The sequence below is a fragment of the Kryptolebias marmoratus genome, linkage group LG15 (genome assembly GCF_001649575.2).
Source record: "Kryptolebias marmoratus isolate JLee-2015 linkage group LG15, ASM164957v2, whole genome shotgun sequence".
NCBI lineage: Eukaryota > Metazoa > Chordata > Actinopteri > Cyprinodontiformes > Rivulidae > Kryptolebias > Kryptolebias marmoratus.
In genome coordinates this window covers 13,261,155-13,280,084 of record NC_051444.1, presented here as the reverse complement: position 1 = coordinate 13,280,084, position 18,930 = coordinate 13,261,155, and the positions used below count along the sequence as shown (strand labels likewise).

The 18,930-nt window shown below is 39.2% G+C and overlaps 1 protein-coding gene across 3 annotated transcripts in view; it reads right to left on the bottom strand.

Annotated features, from left to right (window-relative positions):
* tln2a (talin 2a) overlaps positions 1-18,930 on the bottom strand; it is a 78,444-nt gene that overhangs the window by 23,836 nt on the left and 35,678 nt on the right. For 2 of the 3 annotated variants that reach the window (XM_025006476.1, XM_025006477.2), the window contains exons 1-20: positions 17,939-18,074; positions 17,022-17,119; positions 16,032-16,161; positions 15,652-15,804; positions 14,840-14,982; positions 13,060-13,187; positions 12,789-12,852; positions 12,582-12,686; positions 10,481-10,636; positions 9,114-9,215; positions 8,851-8,927; positions 7,770-7,950; positions 7,469-7,582; positions 7,227-7,335; positions 6,395-6,603; positions 5,346-5,444; positions 4,524-4,691; positions 3,768-3,902; positions 3,313-3,472; positions 661-827 (exon numbers count right to left, since the gene is read on the bottom strand). In XM_025006476.1, the coding sequence (XP_024862244.1) occupies positions 661-827; positions 3,313-3,472; positions 3,768-3,902; positions 4,524-4,691; positions 5,346-5,444; positions 6,395-6,603; positions 7,227-7,335; positions 7,469-7,582; positions 7,770-7,950; positions 8,851-8,927; positions 9,114-9,215; positions 10,481-10,636; positions 12,582-12,686; positions 12,789-12,852; positions 13,060-13,187; positions 14,840-14,982; positions 15,652-15,804; positions 16,032-16,161; positions 17,022-17,119; positions 17,939-18,074 (2,634 nt within the window). Of the gene's footprint in view, positions 1-660; positions 828-3,312; positions 3,473-3,767; positions 3,903-4,523; positions 4,692-5,345; positions 5,445-6,394; positions 6,604-7,226; positions 7,336-7,468; positions 7,583-7,769; positions 7,951-8,850; positions 8,928-9,113; positions 9,216-10,480; positions 10,637-12,581; positions 12,687-12,788; positions 12,853-13,059; positions 13,188-14,839; positions 14,983-15,651; positions 15,805-16,031; positions 16,162-17,021; positions 17,120-17,938; positions 18,099-18,930 lie in introns of those variants that run through there. The other variant, XM_017418736.3, reaches the window with a different exon arrangement.

The following is an 18,930-nucleotide window of genomic DNA, read 5'->3' as shown; positions in this document are numbered from 1 at the left end:
ACTACTTCCTCTTTCTTTGTTATTATCTGCCTACATTTGTTTTTCTTTTTTACTAAGAGATGTTTTAAAGATTTTTTTGATTATAAAATGCATGTTCTACTAACAGGACCAAGCATAATGCGGAATCCCTCAAAGTTTTATTCTTTCCCACGTTTCAACACCACACGTTATTCCTGAGGTGCTCAGCTCTGTGTCCTCCCCTCTTCAGAAAGCAGAGAAGCACAACTAAGGCGGTAAAATATTTCCAAGGATGGAAAAATGCCACCGTTGTCATTAACCTTTTAAAAGCTCAGACATTCTTTTTAAAGGCTTTTAGAAACCTGAGTTTTGTTTAAAAAAAAAAAAAAAAACCTAAAGCCTGAGGCATTTTAGGCATTTTTACCAAAATGTTTTATCTCAGCCTCTGAAAAATATCTGAGGAGTTAAATTTTAAGCTTTTATTGAAAATTTCTGCAGGTGCCTTTGGATTATTCAGTACAAAACAAAACAAAAAACCCCCCATTGTTTGTGGATATAAAATAAAGATAAACTAAAACTTTTCTTGGAGTCTGGAAGAAAAATATGTGCAAATGTTGCATTCAGTTTGCAATAAATCAGAACCTTTTCCTGGTAATTTGGTAATTTCTGCAGCACAACCAGAATCAACATGACGTTGCTCACCTTCGCTGCCTCCACCATCCTGGCGGTGGCGTCTGCTAGCAGTTTGGCAGCTGCCAGCAGCTTCTTGGAGTTGTCTACGTCTATCTCGGCTTCAGCGTCGGACCTCATGGCATTCACCAGGTCCGAGGTGGCCTGAGCCAAGACCCGAGCCTGACGGACCATCTCTCCTGGAGGAGGTGACACAGGGGGGAGGAGTAATGTGGAAGAAAATAGAGGTGAGAACAAAACAAGGAGGTGGATTGATAGACAAGTAATTTTCAAAATAAAGTCATCTGAAAGGAGATTTTATGTAAATATTATCATCAGTTCTCCAGATAATATCTCCTCGCTTTAACAAAGTAATACATGATGAATCCGTTCTTGTCTGAAAATTAAAGATAAGATAATGCTGTGATAGTTATAGTTATGGGATGCTGCATATCCTTGTGGAGCTAAAGAAGTCAAAACGACTGCATTTTGATTCGACTGACACCTAATAATCAACTAGTAAAAAGGTTAAACTCAGCAAAACCTATTTTATCCAACAAATCAACATCCTGGTTTCTTAAGGAATATAAAAAATAAAAACAACTATAATAACTCCATTGTTTATTTTTAGAGTTATGAACCACAATCAAAATAAAATTCCACTTAGAGTTGCTCCTCTTCTCTTTGCTCTGTGGCAAAATACATTTTAGTCCTGGAAAATGTTCTTTAGATTGATGGAATGATAATAATATTAATAATAATAACAACAGGGTCCAAAATGTCAATGTCCCCCTGTTCATTTACTCTAATGACTGTAATCTCCCCTGGTACCGTGGGAACTCATTTCTTCAGATCGTTAGATTTTTCATTAGGCCTGCACCAAAGAAGTGGTTCTTGTAACATCTTTCTGCCCAACACTGATGAGTGACTCATCACAGAATTTCATTCTCATCCAATTATCTGTAGTTTTCTTCGGTTAAGCTGTTAATCATGCTTTGAAATATCTTTATTTTCTCACACTTGTAATTTATTTTTTTATTTTACAAAATGAAACAGCTGAATAAACATCTCCTAAGAGCGTAAATTCTGTAAATTTGTCATGGGTTTTATAGGTTTTACTTAGCATAAATCCTGATCAGAAGTGGATTTCCATTATTATTATAGGATAAACCACTCCAGTGCTGGTGATTTTTGTTTTTTACCTCCTCTGATAATATTGTTTTTCCAATGAGACTAATGAGCGAGAAAAGAGTAAACAAAATAATTGTTGTCTAGATTTTTCTTCAGTCTTATCTGGAACATAATAAAATAGATCAAGAAATAAACTGCTAAAAATTATGCAACTGATCTGACAGATATGCCTGAACTATACTACTCAGGGAATCACTTTTTTCTTCTTATCCCACTGTTTCCTACTATATTCTGTGAGGTGAGTCTTAACTTGGCATCTGACGCCAGTTTAAAGACATTATACTATAAATGGCTGTAGTTATTAAAGCCTGAGCAAAGCGAGCAACCTTTCAACTTTTCTAGCAGGCCAATAAATTCTCCTGAGCCGACCTCCAGGCCCTGACACTCTTTGTGCATCTCTTTCTGTCCACTGGTCTTTCTACTTCTGTCAGATCTGCTAACACAGCTGTCAGCTTTAGTCTCTGCTTATCCCTGCAGCTGACAGCAGTCCGTTTCAAGCAGCCACACTTGTCTGAGGAGGACAAGACGGCATGAGATATAAGCAGACCCACAACAACAAGACAAACTCAGAAACTTAAAAACTACCAGCCGGTGTGAGCCGAAGGTGACTGAAAGTACATCTTTCACAAAAGTCTGCACAAAGAAAACTAGGTAAAGAAATAAAAAAAGCTTTCTTTACAAAGGAAATTGATTAAAACTAAACTTTGGTCTGAGGCTAAAGACAGGTTTTACATGGATTTAGACAAAAAAGGTAAAAACCTTATAATAAAAAGAAGCCTGAAGTTAAATTTTACCCTTCGAGAAGTCGCAGTGTAACTCAAAAATAACACTGTTACATCTTCAGTATGGTGTTGGAAGAAATTCAATGTTTATTGTAAATTCTGTGGAAAATTATTCAGACATTTAAGCCTAAACTCAAATGGTGAACTGATTAATTCCGTTTATGATGGTGTGACTATGAAACAAAACTAAACTTGCATTCTCACACTAACACCAATAACAACCAGGTTTTGATTTCTACTTAAATAGAAAATTGTAGTGGCACAGTGGAATAGTGGTTAGAGCTGTTGCCTCCCAGCAAGAAGGTTGCAGGATCACTTCCCGGCCTGAGGCCTTTCTGGGTGGAGTTTGCATGTTCTCCCTGTGCACACGTGGGTTTACTCCGGGTACTCCGGTTTCCTCCCACAGACCAAAAACATGCATGTTAGGTTAATTGATGACTCTAAAACTGTCCCTAGGTGAGAGTGTGAATGGTTGTTTGTCTCGTTTGTCTATATGTGGCCCTGCGATGGACTTGCGACCTGTCCAGGGTGTCCCCCGCCTCTCGCACAGTGACTGCTGGGGTTAGGCACCAGCTACCCGCGACCCGGAATGGAGAAGCGGTTAAAGAAAATGGATGGATGGATAGAAAATTGTAGTTAAAACTAAATTTCAGAACTTTTATCTTATATAAGATACCTTTTAATAAACTGGAAAATTCTTCTTTGAACTCACCTGCGTCTCCCATGGAGGTAAAGATGCTCTCGGTGACGGTCATGATGGTGTCCGTAGCCTGGTCGTAGCGTCCGATTGGCTCTCCCCTGGAGGTGTACTGACGGACGTGCTGCAGGAGATCTGCCAGAGCCTGACTCACCACGCTGGCGGCAGCGCTCACCTTCAGTGAAATGAGACGCACATCATCAGTGCGCTTTTTTTTTTATACTAAATTATCACTTCTTCTCTATATTCAATCAGGCTGGTGAGAAACACACGGAATAATCTGGATGCTAGAACACAAAGAGAATCTTAATACAATAATGCTGCCATTTCTCAGTAAATATTCTGTATTTTATCAGTTGGTAACTTGCATTTTCTGCATCATGTTAATTATTACTTAACAAAAAGCCAACAATTTGAGATGAGAGACTAAAGTTTAGTGCAGCAAAGCTGAGAAGATGAGTAAAGCTGACCTGCTTGAGGAGCTCTCCATCTTCTGTGGCTGAGAGGCAGGCTTGAACACAGCTCTCCACTGAACGGTCCACTAACTTCCCGGCTTCGATTAACTGCTCCTGGCAAACAGGGGAGCTGATGGTTGGACTCACCACCTGCAACAACCACAAGGAGAAACACGTGAAACACAGAGAAACAGGAATAAAAAGTAAAAAAGGGGGTGGTGGGGGGACTTAGCAATGTGTTAAAGACTTATATTGACATAAAATATTTAAATCAAATAAAAAAACAAACAGGAAACCTTGTCTAAGGCATAAGACTCAAAGATTTAAGTCGCTTCTCATTCGAAAACACCCACTTTGGTAAGACTTTTCCATCATTAAATCACATTTAAAACAGAAGAGAAGAGTTTTAAAAAAAAGGAAAATATGTCTTGAGAGAGATTTAGCAGATAATCTCATCTCACTGCCATGTGGAAAGCTGAGGATTCCGTTAGTAATTGAAACAATTCAGAATGAGAGCCAAGAGGCCATTTAGACTAATTAAACACATGTGGCTTATACAATTAGAGTCGCACAAAATGATGACGGGAACGCAGCATTTAACTGGATTTTGGTGCATCTATATATTCACTCTCTGAGAATGCATTTTTTTGGCTGCAAATACCTTGCAAGATATTCTAAAACTTGAAGAACTAAAAAAATATCCTCAGTTTATTTTCATCTGTACATACAAAGAACACCAGCTATCATTTTAAAACCAGCATGCCCGTGTACCTTTGCACACGCCACCAGCTGCGAGGTGGACAGGGCGCACTGCGTGGCAGCTGCAATGACCCGGTTCTGCAGGACGGTGTCCTCGGCAACCTGTGCTACGTTCTTGGCCTTCAGCACCAACATGGCTGCTGCGTTGGCGACTGCTTTGGCCAAATTCATCAGGACATCCTGCAACAACAGGAGATAAGCATAGGGAAACATCTTATTTCTGCACAAGCATATTTTGACCATGCTCTCATGAAGGGATATTGCAAACATTAGTGTATTTTGAAGCCTGAGGTTTCTGTCTGTAGCTGTGTGAAGATACACTAAACAACCTGTAATCTATACATAATAATCTAAAAATACAGTAAGACAGTTTAGGCGAGTGGTACCCAAACTTCTCAGCTTCTGACCCACAGAATAACAGTGGCAGGGACGTGTAACGCTGACAATCACTGGTTAAATGTACAAAGAAGACAATGAAACAAGAATATAATGACAGCATAAACATTTATGTCTACTGTTTTTATGTTTTGACAATTATCACAAAAATATGATATTATAAATCTTTTAAATTTTCTTTATTTGTGGAAATCTTCTCAAGTCCCCTTACTTAGTGTTTCACAACCCACAGTGGGGTCCCCATGCCAATTTTGGGAACCACTAGTGGTTGCTATAACTACGCAGTCTTCAATTTAAACCTATTGAGCATTTAAAATATGCCAAATTATGTTCCTCTCACACTGAAACAAAGTAATTATGATGAAGTGAGTGGCAGTCCTAACACAGGGTTTTCTTTAAATAAAGTAAGAATGCTAAATGTAGAGACTGAGATGTTACCTGGAACCTCTCGTCTGTCTCGTTCTCGCCAATCTGTCGCAGCAGATCTCCGCTGGCCTGGCCGATGCTGCCGGCTGCTGTTAGCACAGTTTGTCTGGGCTGTAGACACACAAACAGAGAAAAATCAACAAGATCTAAGGCGGCGTTTGAACCACTTCTACCAATTTGCGTGTTAGTACGGAATTCAATGCTGAGTATAAAGTTTTGGTTGCTGTTCTGTTTTGTGACCAACAAAGAATGTCCTAAACACATACATTTAACACAAAAAGTGCCAACAACATGCAAGAATCCTAACAAATTAAAATAACTTGTTAGGATTCTGACAACTGGACTTCTTGAATGAGAAGCTAAATATCTTTAAGAATTTTTTTTTAAAAGTCCAGTCATTATTGGTTTAATTATCATGGCCTGGATGACAACTTGAAGGAATTCTACAATCCATAAATCTGACACATCAAATCACCCACTCACTCTTACAAACTTTGATAAAGACAGAGAATCTGACCATATTTGCACATGCATGATGGTTCTCCTCAGTATTTTCACTTCTTATTCTTCTGACTCTTTAAGACGGAGGACGTTCTACCAGTGAGTTTCGACTCCTGGGTTTTTATTCCGATCACCCAGGGCAATTCAGTTAACTGCAGTCAAGCAGCAGAGGATGCTAACGTAATTAGGTTGAGTTTAGGAGCAGGACAGAATTTCTAAGAAAAGACAAGTTGTCTCAGGATGCAGGTGCTCTGTGATAAATTTAATTAGCCTTTTGCATTGGTAGTTTGACATCAAATCAGAAGCACAAAAGCTGAAGAGCTTGCCTACTGACTGCATTTAAATCAGTCGTGATTCCTCTTTTTTACACAATACAAAACATTTTTAGTTGTTTTCAACAGTTTTCCTCCTCTTCCCTGGACCCTCCCCCACACAGTTTGGTTTGGGCTCACTATTGTTTACAATTCTAGTTTTTCATTTACACATTTTTTTCATACACAAAGAACATTCTACTGTATATAATTATAGTTTTTGACTACAAAATGTGCTTAAACGCTCACCTCTCCAGAGGTCGGCTCCACAGCCTTCAGGAGGTCAGACACGGCACCTGCAAGGGTCCTGGCGGCCTTCATCAGGTCGTTCCCTCCTCCCACGTCGTCCTCCATCAGTGCAGCCAATAGCTTCACACCCTTCGACATCTCCGTCAGGTTGGAGGAAATGGTGGTGATGGCGCAGCCCACTGCTGTGTAGTCTGTGTCAGTGGGATCACCTGAGAGGGAAGTGATTGGGAGGCAGAATGAAAAATTTCAACCAAAAGATGTGAATAAAACAAAGCCCCTCCCAAATCAACAGGAAGACGTTCTGACCAAGAGTCCAGAATATCTGGGTTAGAGGCTTCGCACATGAACCGACTTAAGAACACAGAAATAAGCAGGAAAATAGTCAAGAAATCAGAGACACCTTTGCTGGACCACATTCTCCAAATGCTAGCAGGACATGAGGACACTGTCAGACTTTACAGGAGTTAAACAGTAATGATAATGAAGACCAAACAGATGGAAAGATCCTACATTTACATTAAAAACGGCCAAATAATTTTCAAGCAGAACAGAGCACTATTAAATGGGATTTGTAAAAGTGTGATTTGAAGTTTTTACACTTTCACTGCTTTCATTATTGGTGCCTAACAAGTTAAAATAACTCTTAATTATTTCTTAAACCAATGTTAACATTGACCTGTTCATATTTTAAAATGTTATGTTGACATATGGTAAAAAAACTAACAAAGAAAAAACTAATATGAAACGTTTTCTCCCTACTGGACTTTCAGGCCTACAGAAGAATAAAAAAGAACAAAACAACATTCTGCTGAGTCATGCAAGAGCCACTGACCGGCTGTGAGGTTCACGACTGATGCCGTTCCCGCAGTGATGGCGTCGACCTGCGAGTGGATCTCATGTTTGGATTCATCCATTTTGTTCTGGATCCACACCTTGGAAGCCTAAACAGAGACCACAAGCAAAAATCACTGGATTTAGGCCAGCAGCCTCCACTCAGTTAAACATACTGTACAGCTACTTTCACTGCTAGAAGGGAACATTTACAGCAGCAGAATAAGTATGTATGTACAGTACCATGTCCTGTCCCAGCGGCGGGAGGTTGTCAACCTGTCCCAGGTCTATCTGGGCCTTTTGTACAGCTTGCATACTGGTGTTGATGGTTCCCATCAGAGCCTGCTGTGCTGAACTCTACACACAATAAAAAAATAAAAATAAAAACGAACAATGGAGTGACTTTTCAAATTAACTTAAAACCTGCTGGGATGATATATTAAAGTGCAAATGTCCTTATGCCCAGAAGTATGGCTTAAATGAACCATCCAAGTAGATGACGGTTCATCAAAAGTCATGCTATTTCTGCTCCCATATTTCTCACCAGTGGAGGCATGTGTCCACGGTGCATCGTAGACATTGTGATCTGCTGCTGAGGAGAAGGCATGGTACCCATGCTAAGCGGCTCAGTGCCGATTGAGCCAGAGCGGATCACCCCCGGGAGAGCCACACACTCGGGCTCAACCCGGCCGACTCGGTTAAACTGCTGCTGAAGGATGGTGGATCTGCAAGTAGGCAACAGGCAGACAATAAACACCTGAGATGATGTTTGTTGTGTATCCAGTAATAACATACAGATGCTTCTTAATAAAATTTAAAAACAAAAGAAAAGAGACTAACGGAAAGGATGACCCTGGCTCTTATGAGACACATTTAGCGTGTGCTAGTAAGGATTTTGCACATTTGTGATGGTAGATCACAAATACAAAGCAGACTGTCAAGTCTTTCACTTTCAGCAGACAAATATTTATTTTGCTCTGCTGCATATAAGACCTTGCAGAGTTTGGTATGTCTTTGCAGTTTTGCCTTTGGCACACGCACAGTAAAAAATAAAAATAAAAAATTTAACAGCAAATGCAGCAAGAAGCTGAAAGCAGCAAAGCAATATCAACTGAAGCTCTGGAGGAAATGGGCTTCAGATGTGCTCTCAGAATCTACAGCAGCTAAAATGAGGTAAAGCACATCTAATCAGGAAATGTTCAGATAGAGTCTTTGCCTATCCAGTGAAGAAAAATCTCCCCTCCCATAATGATTATCTTTCAGGATAAAGTCCAGCTAAGGAAGTCATCCTCTGGCAAAATAAGATCCTGGAAGATGCAAGTATGAGCTGAGGCAGCGGGAAACAAAAAGAAGGAAATTGAGGTCTAATCTGCTGGTTTGTAGGGATATTATGTGAAAAAACTGTATGCCGTTTCTGTGCTTATATGCATCATAATGTGGTAAGAACACTATAAAGCCGGGATTAAACAGGAGTCATCAATAACCGCTAAGAACAAAATACATTAAAAAAAAATTCTCTGAGTCACAAATAAACTGGGCAAAACAAGCTGGCAGATTTTAAGCCACGCTGCCAGCAGAGCCAAAAATAGCTGCACCAATTTTATTAGTTTGCCTGATTTATGTACTTTTTCGGAGATACAGATTCCTCAAGCATGGTCGACTCCTCATCGCCTTCTAATCCGAAGCGGTCCTTGCTTTGCTTCTGCAGGAGAGGAAATAAATGCCACAAAAAACAAAAAAACAATTACAATTTACTACTTGTAAACGACCATAATTTATTCCCTCTGATGTGCATGACGAACAGAAACATGACACAGCAGGCTGGGATCAACAAATGTAAGAACGCATTACACACAATAGGATATTGACTCGAAGAGAAAAGTTTCACCTTTTTGAGGATGATGTCGATGTAACCGGCAATGAGCTGGGAGATCTGTTCACCTTCAGTGGTCTGCACTGAGTAGTAGCTCTCCTGGTACTCCCCAAAATCCTACATACACATACAGCTTCATCATAAATGTGTGATTTGTGCTGATTTGTAACGTTAGTACCCAGCACAGTGTATAAGCAAGGATTTACTGTAAGGATTAATGTGAAATCCATGAAGGCTGCAAGCCTAAGATGAACACAACGCATTGTGTTGGACAGATTAACCCAGGAACCATCTCAGAATAGACTTCTTCTTCTTTTCCTTTTTGCTGTTCCCTTTTCAGTCACCACAGCGAGTCAGTCTCCTCCATCTATCTCTGTCCTCACTCCAGCTCCCTCCATGTCCTCTCTAACTGCATCCATATATCTCCTCTTTGTCTTTTTCCTGGCAGCTGCATCTCTTACATCCTTCTACCAATATACCCACTGTCCCTCCTCTGCACATGTCCAAACCATCTCAGTCTGGCCTCTCTGACTTTATCTCCCAGTCGTTCAACCTGTGCTGTACCTCTGATGACCTCATTCCTGATCCTGTCCATCCTCGTCCCTCCCAATGAGAACCTCAACATCTTCAGCTCTGCCACTTCCAGTTGTTTCTTCTGTCTTTTTGTCAGTGCCACTGTCTCCAAGCCATGCAACAGATCTATCTTGTACTTAAATACAAGAAATTTCAGCTGTTTTCTTTAAGCAATTGACCAGATTTACATATATTAGGTATATACTAAATAAACTAAAAAAAAGGTGAGGAAATAAATATGTTACAACCTGAAGTAAAAAAACAACTGTCTCTAGGGTGATTTTCAAACTATTAACCTTTGCTCCACAGCTTAAAAGCAAATCAATCCTCAAATCAGTGTCACAAAAATGCAAAGCCTAAACAGTTCGGCACCCCAACAAATTAGCCTCAGGAACAAGGTTGCATCAGTCAACTAGTTGGAGATCTTTCAGATCCACAAGATTAAACCCATGTTGGTGCCTGACTCTGAGTGTTGACACAAAGGAGAAATAATGACAGGGAAGACAAAAGAGACTGTTTAATCACTGAATGAAAGGAAAGGCAAGCTGCGGTCTGCTGTGTCTGTTATAGCTTTCTTTATTGTGCGAGGCTTAGGATGGGCACAATTTTCAGTGACAGATGAAAAAAAAAAAAACAGCAACCGAAATACAAACATAAAACGAATAAAAAAAAGAAGCAGTGGCATAATGAAGCCAGCATTGCAGGAAACATTTAGAAACACATTTTCTTTGATAAGTCTGCTGTGTGGCTGCACTGCCGTGTGCATGAGGGGTGAGGGGGTCACTAAATGTAGAGCCTGTGCAGCTTACCAGCGTGAAGCTCTTGGGTGATGCAGCCCACCTCTTCACGGTGGTGAGGGGCCACTCCTGAACCACATCTTTGGTCTTTTCATCCACTCGCATCACAGACTCTTTGGTGATGCCCAGGAGTCGAGGCACCAGTTTGTTCTTACTCTTCATCTTCTCCTGAAAATGGAACAGAATCAAGCGTCATTTAGATTAGAGAAAAAGGAAGTAAAGCACTACAGACCAAAGCGCCACAATGGATCAGCACCTGTTGGTCTATACCCATAAGAATTAAGTACTTTGATCCCCCAGACCCAAAATATGTTGTTAAGTCGGGATTCGTCAGGATTTTCAAAGCTTTATTTCAGGGCATTAAATGTTCAAATATATGTTTTAATCTTTGTTTTGATTTTTTTTTTTTGTGCAAACTGGGCATCTATGGGGCACACGTGTAGAGTGTTCATAAGGAGGATTTTTAGTGCAGAATGTTAGGGTCCTGCAGGTTGCATAGTAAGTGGACAAAGCACAATGCATCAGATTAAGATATGAGGAGTTTGGAAGCTGGGCTCTGTTGTGAGAGCGTTTTGCGTTGCTGTGGTGTGTATTATCCTGACTGTCATCAAAGTCCAACAGGGGTTTAATGTTGGGACTGATAATTGTAACTTACATCTATATATTTAAGGGTTACAAACTGTATAAATAAAGGGTAGATTTCCTAACTGCAATCAGCTGATCGACAACATTTTAACTTCACGGTGCATTGTAAATGTCAGCTTTACTCAGTTCAGTGAGCAACACAGCCAACATTCATTTTCTTTCATTTTCATATTCCTCTGCCCACTGAGACATTAAAGAAATCAAAGGACAGATTAACAATTCAAGCAACAAAAAAAAAAAAAAATTCAAAAACCCTCAGCATGAAAGCTTAATTTTTTTCTCACACGCTGATTTGCCAGCATGAGTTTTCATCTGTCTACCCAGCAGGGAAAAAAAGGGAGATTTCCAAGTTAATAATTAAAATGTGATGTTTTAATCATGCCTTTATCTGCTTGTCAGCTACTTCCAAACTCCTCTTGGATTCACTAATCATCTTACGTCACATTTTCAGACACTATCTTAAATGACAAGGCTTCTTTCTCTTTTTTCCTGCACATGGAAAAGAGCAAACGTGTCTTTGGGACCTGAAAGTAAAAGGGAAGCAGATGGACAAAGCGTGATGGGTTCTGACGCTAGGGCAAAGAGGTGAGGTTTGCAGAAGTCCTGGAGGGCCTGTAAACTCTCTGGAGTCGCCACGAGTTAATGGTTAGAAGCTACAGGCTAAATTTTTCCAGGGTTATTCCTAAAATGTTTCTGCTCCGTTGAATTAACCTCACAGATCTCACACACACAACAAAAATGAGCAGATACGATGCAAAATTGCTCCAAGGGAAGAGGTAGAAAGAGTTAAATATCACTTGTGTCACTGCAGATTTCAATGGAAATCAGCAAACGCCTGATTAGTTGGCATCTGCCTGCAGCTGGGCTTGAAATTAGTTTACCAGGGTTACGTAAAAACTCTGCCCCGGTATTTATTATTCCTTCAACTTATCACCTGCTCCCTCCGAGAGAATTTCTGCAGCACAGACAACGTCTAGTTTCCATCCAGCCCGGCTCTTATCTGCCTGTAGACGATGTGCAGCTTCTGTTTGCCCGTGTGTATTTATTGATGCGAGACACTCAGAAAGGTATAAGAAACATGACTGCGTGTCATCCAAATCTTTTCTTAGGGTTCTAAAATGCATTTTGTCTCATAAAGTCATTTTGGCAATTTTCTGTTTTTTTTTTTTTTTTCATCACTTCAGAAAAGCCCAACAGTTTGACCCAAACAGGTTTGGATTGGTCTAAAAAGTGTTTGAAGTTCATATGGACAGAGACAATCTTTCTGCCTTTATTACCAGTTAACAGCGAGCCTGAAGGACGCTCCGACTCTGTGGAGATGAAAGCTTCTGACTACAGTTCATAATTCCAAAAATTGTTTTCACAGCAGGAAAGAAAAGATCTTAAAGCTACATTTCATTTTTTTTTTAGAGATACTAGATAAAATTATTTAAAAAGCACCAAAATAAATGTATGACATCAAACCTACTTTGACCAGGAAGAAGGAGACTCCATAGGTCCTCAAAGACCGTGCCAGTTTGACATATTTCACTTTTGCTTCAATCTCGGTCATTTCTCCACAGTTTTTGTGTTCCTGTAGGCGAGATTTTTTTTTTTTTTCATGAAGTGAGAATCTAAACACGCAATGCAGCACTGCTAAAATCAAAATAAAACACTTACGAAAAGGAAAACACACCTGGAATATTTTTTTCTCTGCTCCTCTTTGCTTAATGTACTCTTTGGGCAGAAACTCCTTCAGACTTGTAAAAGAAAATAAACTTTATTAGAGGCTGAAATTCATTCAACAAATACAAGCTTGTAGGTTTTCATGTATTTCTAAGACATCTCAATTAAAGTTGGATATGTTTCTTTTTTTTGGACACCCCCAAACCTTACAACAAAAATATGCTTTTTTTAAATTTTATTTTATTTTTAATGATATATTAAATGATGACACAGACGCTTACTCTAAGAATCCAGGTTTGTGTTTATGTTCTATGTGAGGTCCAAACTGGATCTGGGCCTGAATGCCTCCAAACTCACAAGCCTTGTCAAACGACACTGGATGGGAACCATTTAGGATATCATCCCGAGCCTAGAAGTACAGGAAAAATGGTTTATTAAACTGAAAAATCTTTCCGTTACATCTTAAATTATCACAACATATTTCCTAAAGCCGTTTCCTCAACATTTTACGCTCGCAATTTTATATTTTTAACGCAACACAAATTCTACTTTCTGAGATTTTGGCAGGTGTGTTATGTGGTAAATGAAAAGATGGATGCTTTTTTTGTTGTCAGAAGAGAACTTAAAAGAATCATTTTTGAAGAGTTGTAAGCAGAAAAAAAATGAACCACAGAAATGGCGTCCATCTGATGTTTCCTGTTGCTCTTAAAAACTGTAACACACCGAAGAAGAACTGTGGATCATTTTTCTGTAGACATCTGGTTCAGTTTAGCAGAACTTCTCATGTCCTGCTACAACATCTTAGATGGGTTATGGTCAATATTCTTAAAAGGCTGTTTCAAGCTTCTGTTTAACCTTCTGCTATTGAAGTTGCAAGACAGTTGTTTTTTGCAGTTCATTTTAATCTATTGTTCAAAACTTCATGTCATGTTTTATTGACACCATTTTTAATTAGCTGCTCCAGCAACAACAGATCATGATGCCACCTCCACCATGTCTCAAAGCCTGCTAAAGTTTTAGTGTTTTTTCCATCCAGATGCAGCATATTGTATACTGTTGCACAAAAGTCTATAGTTTTTGTCCACAAAACATTATGGACACAAGTCTTATGAAGCAACTAAAAATTTAGGACATGATTCAGTGTTTTTAGTGTAAATATTTATGTATTACTCTTAGGTTTTGTTTTTTTATTATTTCTAAAACATCCCAGCTGATGTCAGATATGTCCCAGAGCTTTTTTTTATTTGACAACAAACAATACAACAAAAATATGAAGTATTTGTTTTACATTTTAAATGTTATGTTATTCAGTTTGGACCAATAATCTTTACATTTTGCCCTAAAAATATTCCCCCGTGACACAGACGCTAACTCGAAGAATCCAGGTTTGTGTTTATGTTCTATGTGAGGTTTTTTTTTTTTAGACATTATTTTTAAATTGTTTTTTACAGTTTAATCTACTTGAGATAGAAATAATTTGTAGGGATTGTTTACCTCGTGCCCCCAGGGTATTTTAGTACTTCAGAATAAAATGTTTCTGAAATGGGAGCACGGCCACTCCTGGAGAGAGCAGTGATTGTCCTAAATTCCTTCTACAGAAACCACTCGGAAATGAGAGCTACAGGCTCTGGCAATCACAAAATATGCTGCTACTTATTTTTAGAAGCACTTCTCTAATAAACACCTAATATAATCCAACTACAATCAGCTTTATAGACGGTGTTTTATTGTTTTTGACTGTTTACTTTGAATCATCAATACAGACATTAACATACAACTGCATGTTTTACGCTTAAAAACGAAGCAGACTTTATTAGAAATGCATATATATATGGATTATTTTGTCTTTCAAAGCATTAACAGAACTACTTCTTGCAGCTGTTTTGCTTGCTTTAAAATCCTACTTAGATCAGCCCAATTGGACAATTCTGATTTAATATCAAACACAAAAACTGCAGAATGTTGATCTTCTCAGGTCTCTGCCTCTTGAACTGCTTTTACTAGGAAGGACACAGAGAGGAGCCTAAGAAGAAACAAACTTCTAAAGAGGTAAATCTGTACCTGCACGTAGAGCAGGTTGAGTTGGACGGGGTCTCTGGAGTCTACGTTCTGGTCCGAATAGAAGAACTTGCGTCTGAGCAGGAGGGTTTCGTTCTCGTCCACCCCCTGCTCCCTGAATGTCCTGCTGTGGTCCAGCCAGTTCACTGAAAACACAAAATCAAACCATACGGATGTCTTCTGTACAGGGTGGAACAAATGTGGATTATTTTGCTCAACTTGACTTGACACTACGTGTACATAACAGATGGATTTGACTCATTCTCCTCTCACTATAAAGCAAGGTTTATGGTTTTGCATGAACCAAATTTTAGAGAAAAATCAACTTTTTCATCATATTAAAGTGAATATACAGAAATATATTTTAAATAGGGACTAAGAGACAACACACACTTCCAACTTTGATAAAAAAAACAATAGGGTCAAAGCTGTGGTCCAAACTACAGGAACTAGTTGTTTTGGAAATACCTAAAAGTACCTTTCTTTCTCACCACATACTGTAACTTTGTCTCGCACTGCTGCCTTCCCTCTCCTGCTGCAAAAACAAACCTCAAACTTTACTTTTGATATAAATTAGTGAGAGTAAAGGAGTTATTTCTTTCAATGTAGCTGAGGGCAAAAGAGAAAAAAAATGAAAGAAAAAGCAATAATCTGTCCTTCGGTCAACAGATTTAGATTAACTACTCCCAAACTTCAGGAAAGAACGACCAATATCACAGGCAGAATGAGAACGAGCTACTAAAAAGCTTCTGTGTAAAATCAACTTTAACTAAGAGTAAGTCCTCACAGTTTTTGTTCTTCTTCTTTAGACTTACGGTCATCGTCTGTGTGTAGTTTGGCTTTCAGCTTCTCCATCTTCCGCTCGTCACGCAGCAGTGTCCTGTCTTTCTTCAGCGTACCCGTCCCATCCTCCTTTTTATCCTCCACCGTCTCCTGGATCAGCGAGTACTCCTCATAGTTTGTGATCCCTGGAATCCAAAAGGAAACAAATAATTCTCATTGGAGTCGGGTGGATAAAGGTTTATTAGCATCAATAGTTTCTTTTTGTTTCTAATACTTTGTGAGTCTCCAACAGCATAACAAGTAGTTTTGGCCAAAATCAATACCATCTAATTCAAGTGATATTTGACACGTTGTAACACCTAATGTTCATGTTTATTCTTCTAAAGAAGGCAGAGAGAATGATACGATGTACCTATTCTACTGCAGATTGTCACAAGCAGCTCGCCCACTGTTTTGGAGTCATCCACCATGACTGTTTTAACAGCTCCATCCAACATTTTGATTTTCTGGGGTCTTTGCTTCTTCTTGTATTCAAGAATATCCTGTTCAAGCACAGAAAACAAAGAACATAAATCAAAGAAAAGGGCAATCCGAATGAAGGGAGATAACTAGGAATTACATTTAATAGGCAGGGAAAAGGAATTGCGGAGGAAATATCATCGAATGCGTCCAGGTTGCTAGGACTGAAGGAAAAGGATGAAAACCTTATTTAATGGCTGCCACACACTCTCCTGTCAATCACAACAATGAGGTGATATTTGCCTCAGAATAATTGGTCACAGTTCTGCTTCTACCTGGGCTGCCTTTGGCGGATTTGAAGAGAGGGGAAACAATTTAGCACGGCAGAAGCACAACCATAAATGTACTGACAGACGGTGCTGTAACGCCACACATACAAACACATTCAGTCTGGCCTTCAGCAGCACAAATCAGAGCCTTCAACAAACGCTGGCAAAGTATCTACAGCTGGCTGAGGCTCTTCTTTAAAGCTTTATTTAAAAGTTTCTTCAGACATTCTCATTGTCCCAACCTCTAATATTGACTGCGTGTGAGAATTAACAATTATAATCCCCCCTTGGTGTGTTTATAAAACATTTCAGATTAAAATAATGACTTTAAATAAACCCAAAACTCAGTAGCACAACAACATGTGTGTATAAGTTTGTGTGTGTGTGTGTGTGTGTGTGTGTGTGTGTGTATGTCCAGGTCAGTGTTTTCACACCTCTATCTGCAGAGATTGTTTAACATGTCGCTCCAAAGTAAGAGTGTGTGTGTATTTTAATATCATCTTGTCATATCTTAAGCATTCGGTCATACTTTTCTAAATATTCAAGACAAACAGTCACTCCATGGTAACAGTTTTACAGTGTTTGGTTTTAGTCGGACTGACTCATGTTTTTACCCCATTGCGGAGCATGTAATAGTCCATGGTCCTTCCAGACTCCAACCAGATGCCTTTTCTGGGGTCTTCATCAGACAGAAACAAGCCGTAATCTGAAGCTGGAAGAGTGAGACAAAATATCATCATTTTAGACATTTATTTACATGTAAACTAGTCCTCCCAGCGTCAGAAAATATGATACTGCCTCTGCCATGATTCTGATTAGAGCACAGAGAACAAAACTGAGCATCAGGTGAAGCATTTGCTCATTTTAGCCCTTGTGAGACGTCACATTGGCAGATAAAAATCAATACAAAGACAATGTTCTGAAACAAGGGGCGTGTTTTTAATTATTTCCTGTCTTTGACTTGATTAATGAGAGTAAAGTTCAATCTGCAAATGCATCTAAGAACACAAAAAAGCAAAAGAAGAAAGATGACAGTGTGGACATGTGGAAGAGCTCAGAATGACCTGCATCTTACGAAAAGTGAAAAGAGTCGACTGATGAGAGTTTAACAGGTGGTCATGGATGTCATGGAAAGAATTCATGACTGAATATTCAAAAGGCACAAAATATGTTTTGTTAACTTATCACAGCGCTGGTTTAAATGATGAAATTAAGAATAAAAAAGACAGAAGACAAACAGAAATCCGAGCTGCCTAAATAATCACAATATGAGGAACAAAGTAAGTAAAACTAAAATTTTCTTCACACAATAATCATTTATTTTCCTGGGTTATTGCTTAGAATGGTGTAATAAATCATCTACAGGCCTTTGTTTAGAAATATTTTACAAATAGATGAAGGCATATCATTTCTTTTCCTTCTTTGCCATTTAGTTAGCAGAACATTTTAACCTAAAGAGTAACCCTAACCCTATCCCAGTTTATCAGCCTCAGACTTCAGTATCTCTGTAAATCCTCACTTTGATACCCACCCTGTCCGGCTTGGGCCTCCGGGACCCTCTCTCTGATTATTCTGCAGGCATCGTACACCGCCGTGGACGGCTCAAACTGCATCGTCTTCACCACGTTGCATTGGCGCACGCAGATTTTGAGCGACAGCATCACCATTTTGGCAGGGGGCTGCAGCTGCGGCTGAGGGAAACAGAAAACAGGCGAGGTAAAGGTTAAACACAGCAGAAAGTTTGGAAAGTGTAAAAACCTGAGCTCAGAGATTAAACCCACTGATGTGATAAATGAGCTAAATACTGCACATGTTCTACGCTGATAAAAGTCTCCTAGGATTGTGATTTCCAATTTTTGACAAAGTTAATAATTACACAAATCCCACAAGGTAGCACTACTGTGCTTGATGAATCATCCATCTTATTTTTGACAAGAAAAAGCATAACCTAAGTGTTTTTTTTATTATTGCTATGGATTTGTGGCTACTCAAGGATGAGAATGATGCTATGTCACACACACACACTTTCTCCCCCTTTCACTGTCATAAACAATTAAATTTTATGAATATGAAAGTGCTAATTTGTGCACAGTGAGGCCATTGTTATGCTTCGTAAAACAAAAGAGTGGACAACAAATTTATCACTTTCTGAAAATGGCCCATCTGGTCCCTGCTGGGGACAAAGAAAGTCTCAAAATGTTCTGTGCTGAAGATGTAAAAAACAAGGAAAAACAATAGCGGCAAAACGACTTTTGCAAGATTCTTTTTAAAATAATTTGTTTCAATCTGTATTATGATAAGAATTCTGTTATTTACAAAAAACAGAAGGAGACATTTTTGTAGATTGCTGTTTAAATGTAAGGAATGAGGGGGGGAGAGTGTTTTATGACATCTCTAACAGAGCACATCCTGTCTGGGACCATTGGGAACACAGAGCTGCTCTGTGACAGGGAGGTCAGAGGTCAGATCAGGTCACTGCTGACGTTCACACACAGCCTCCCCTCTGCTCGGCCGTTCGCTCAT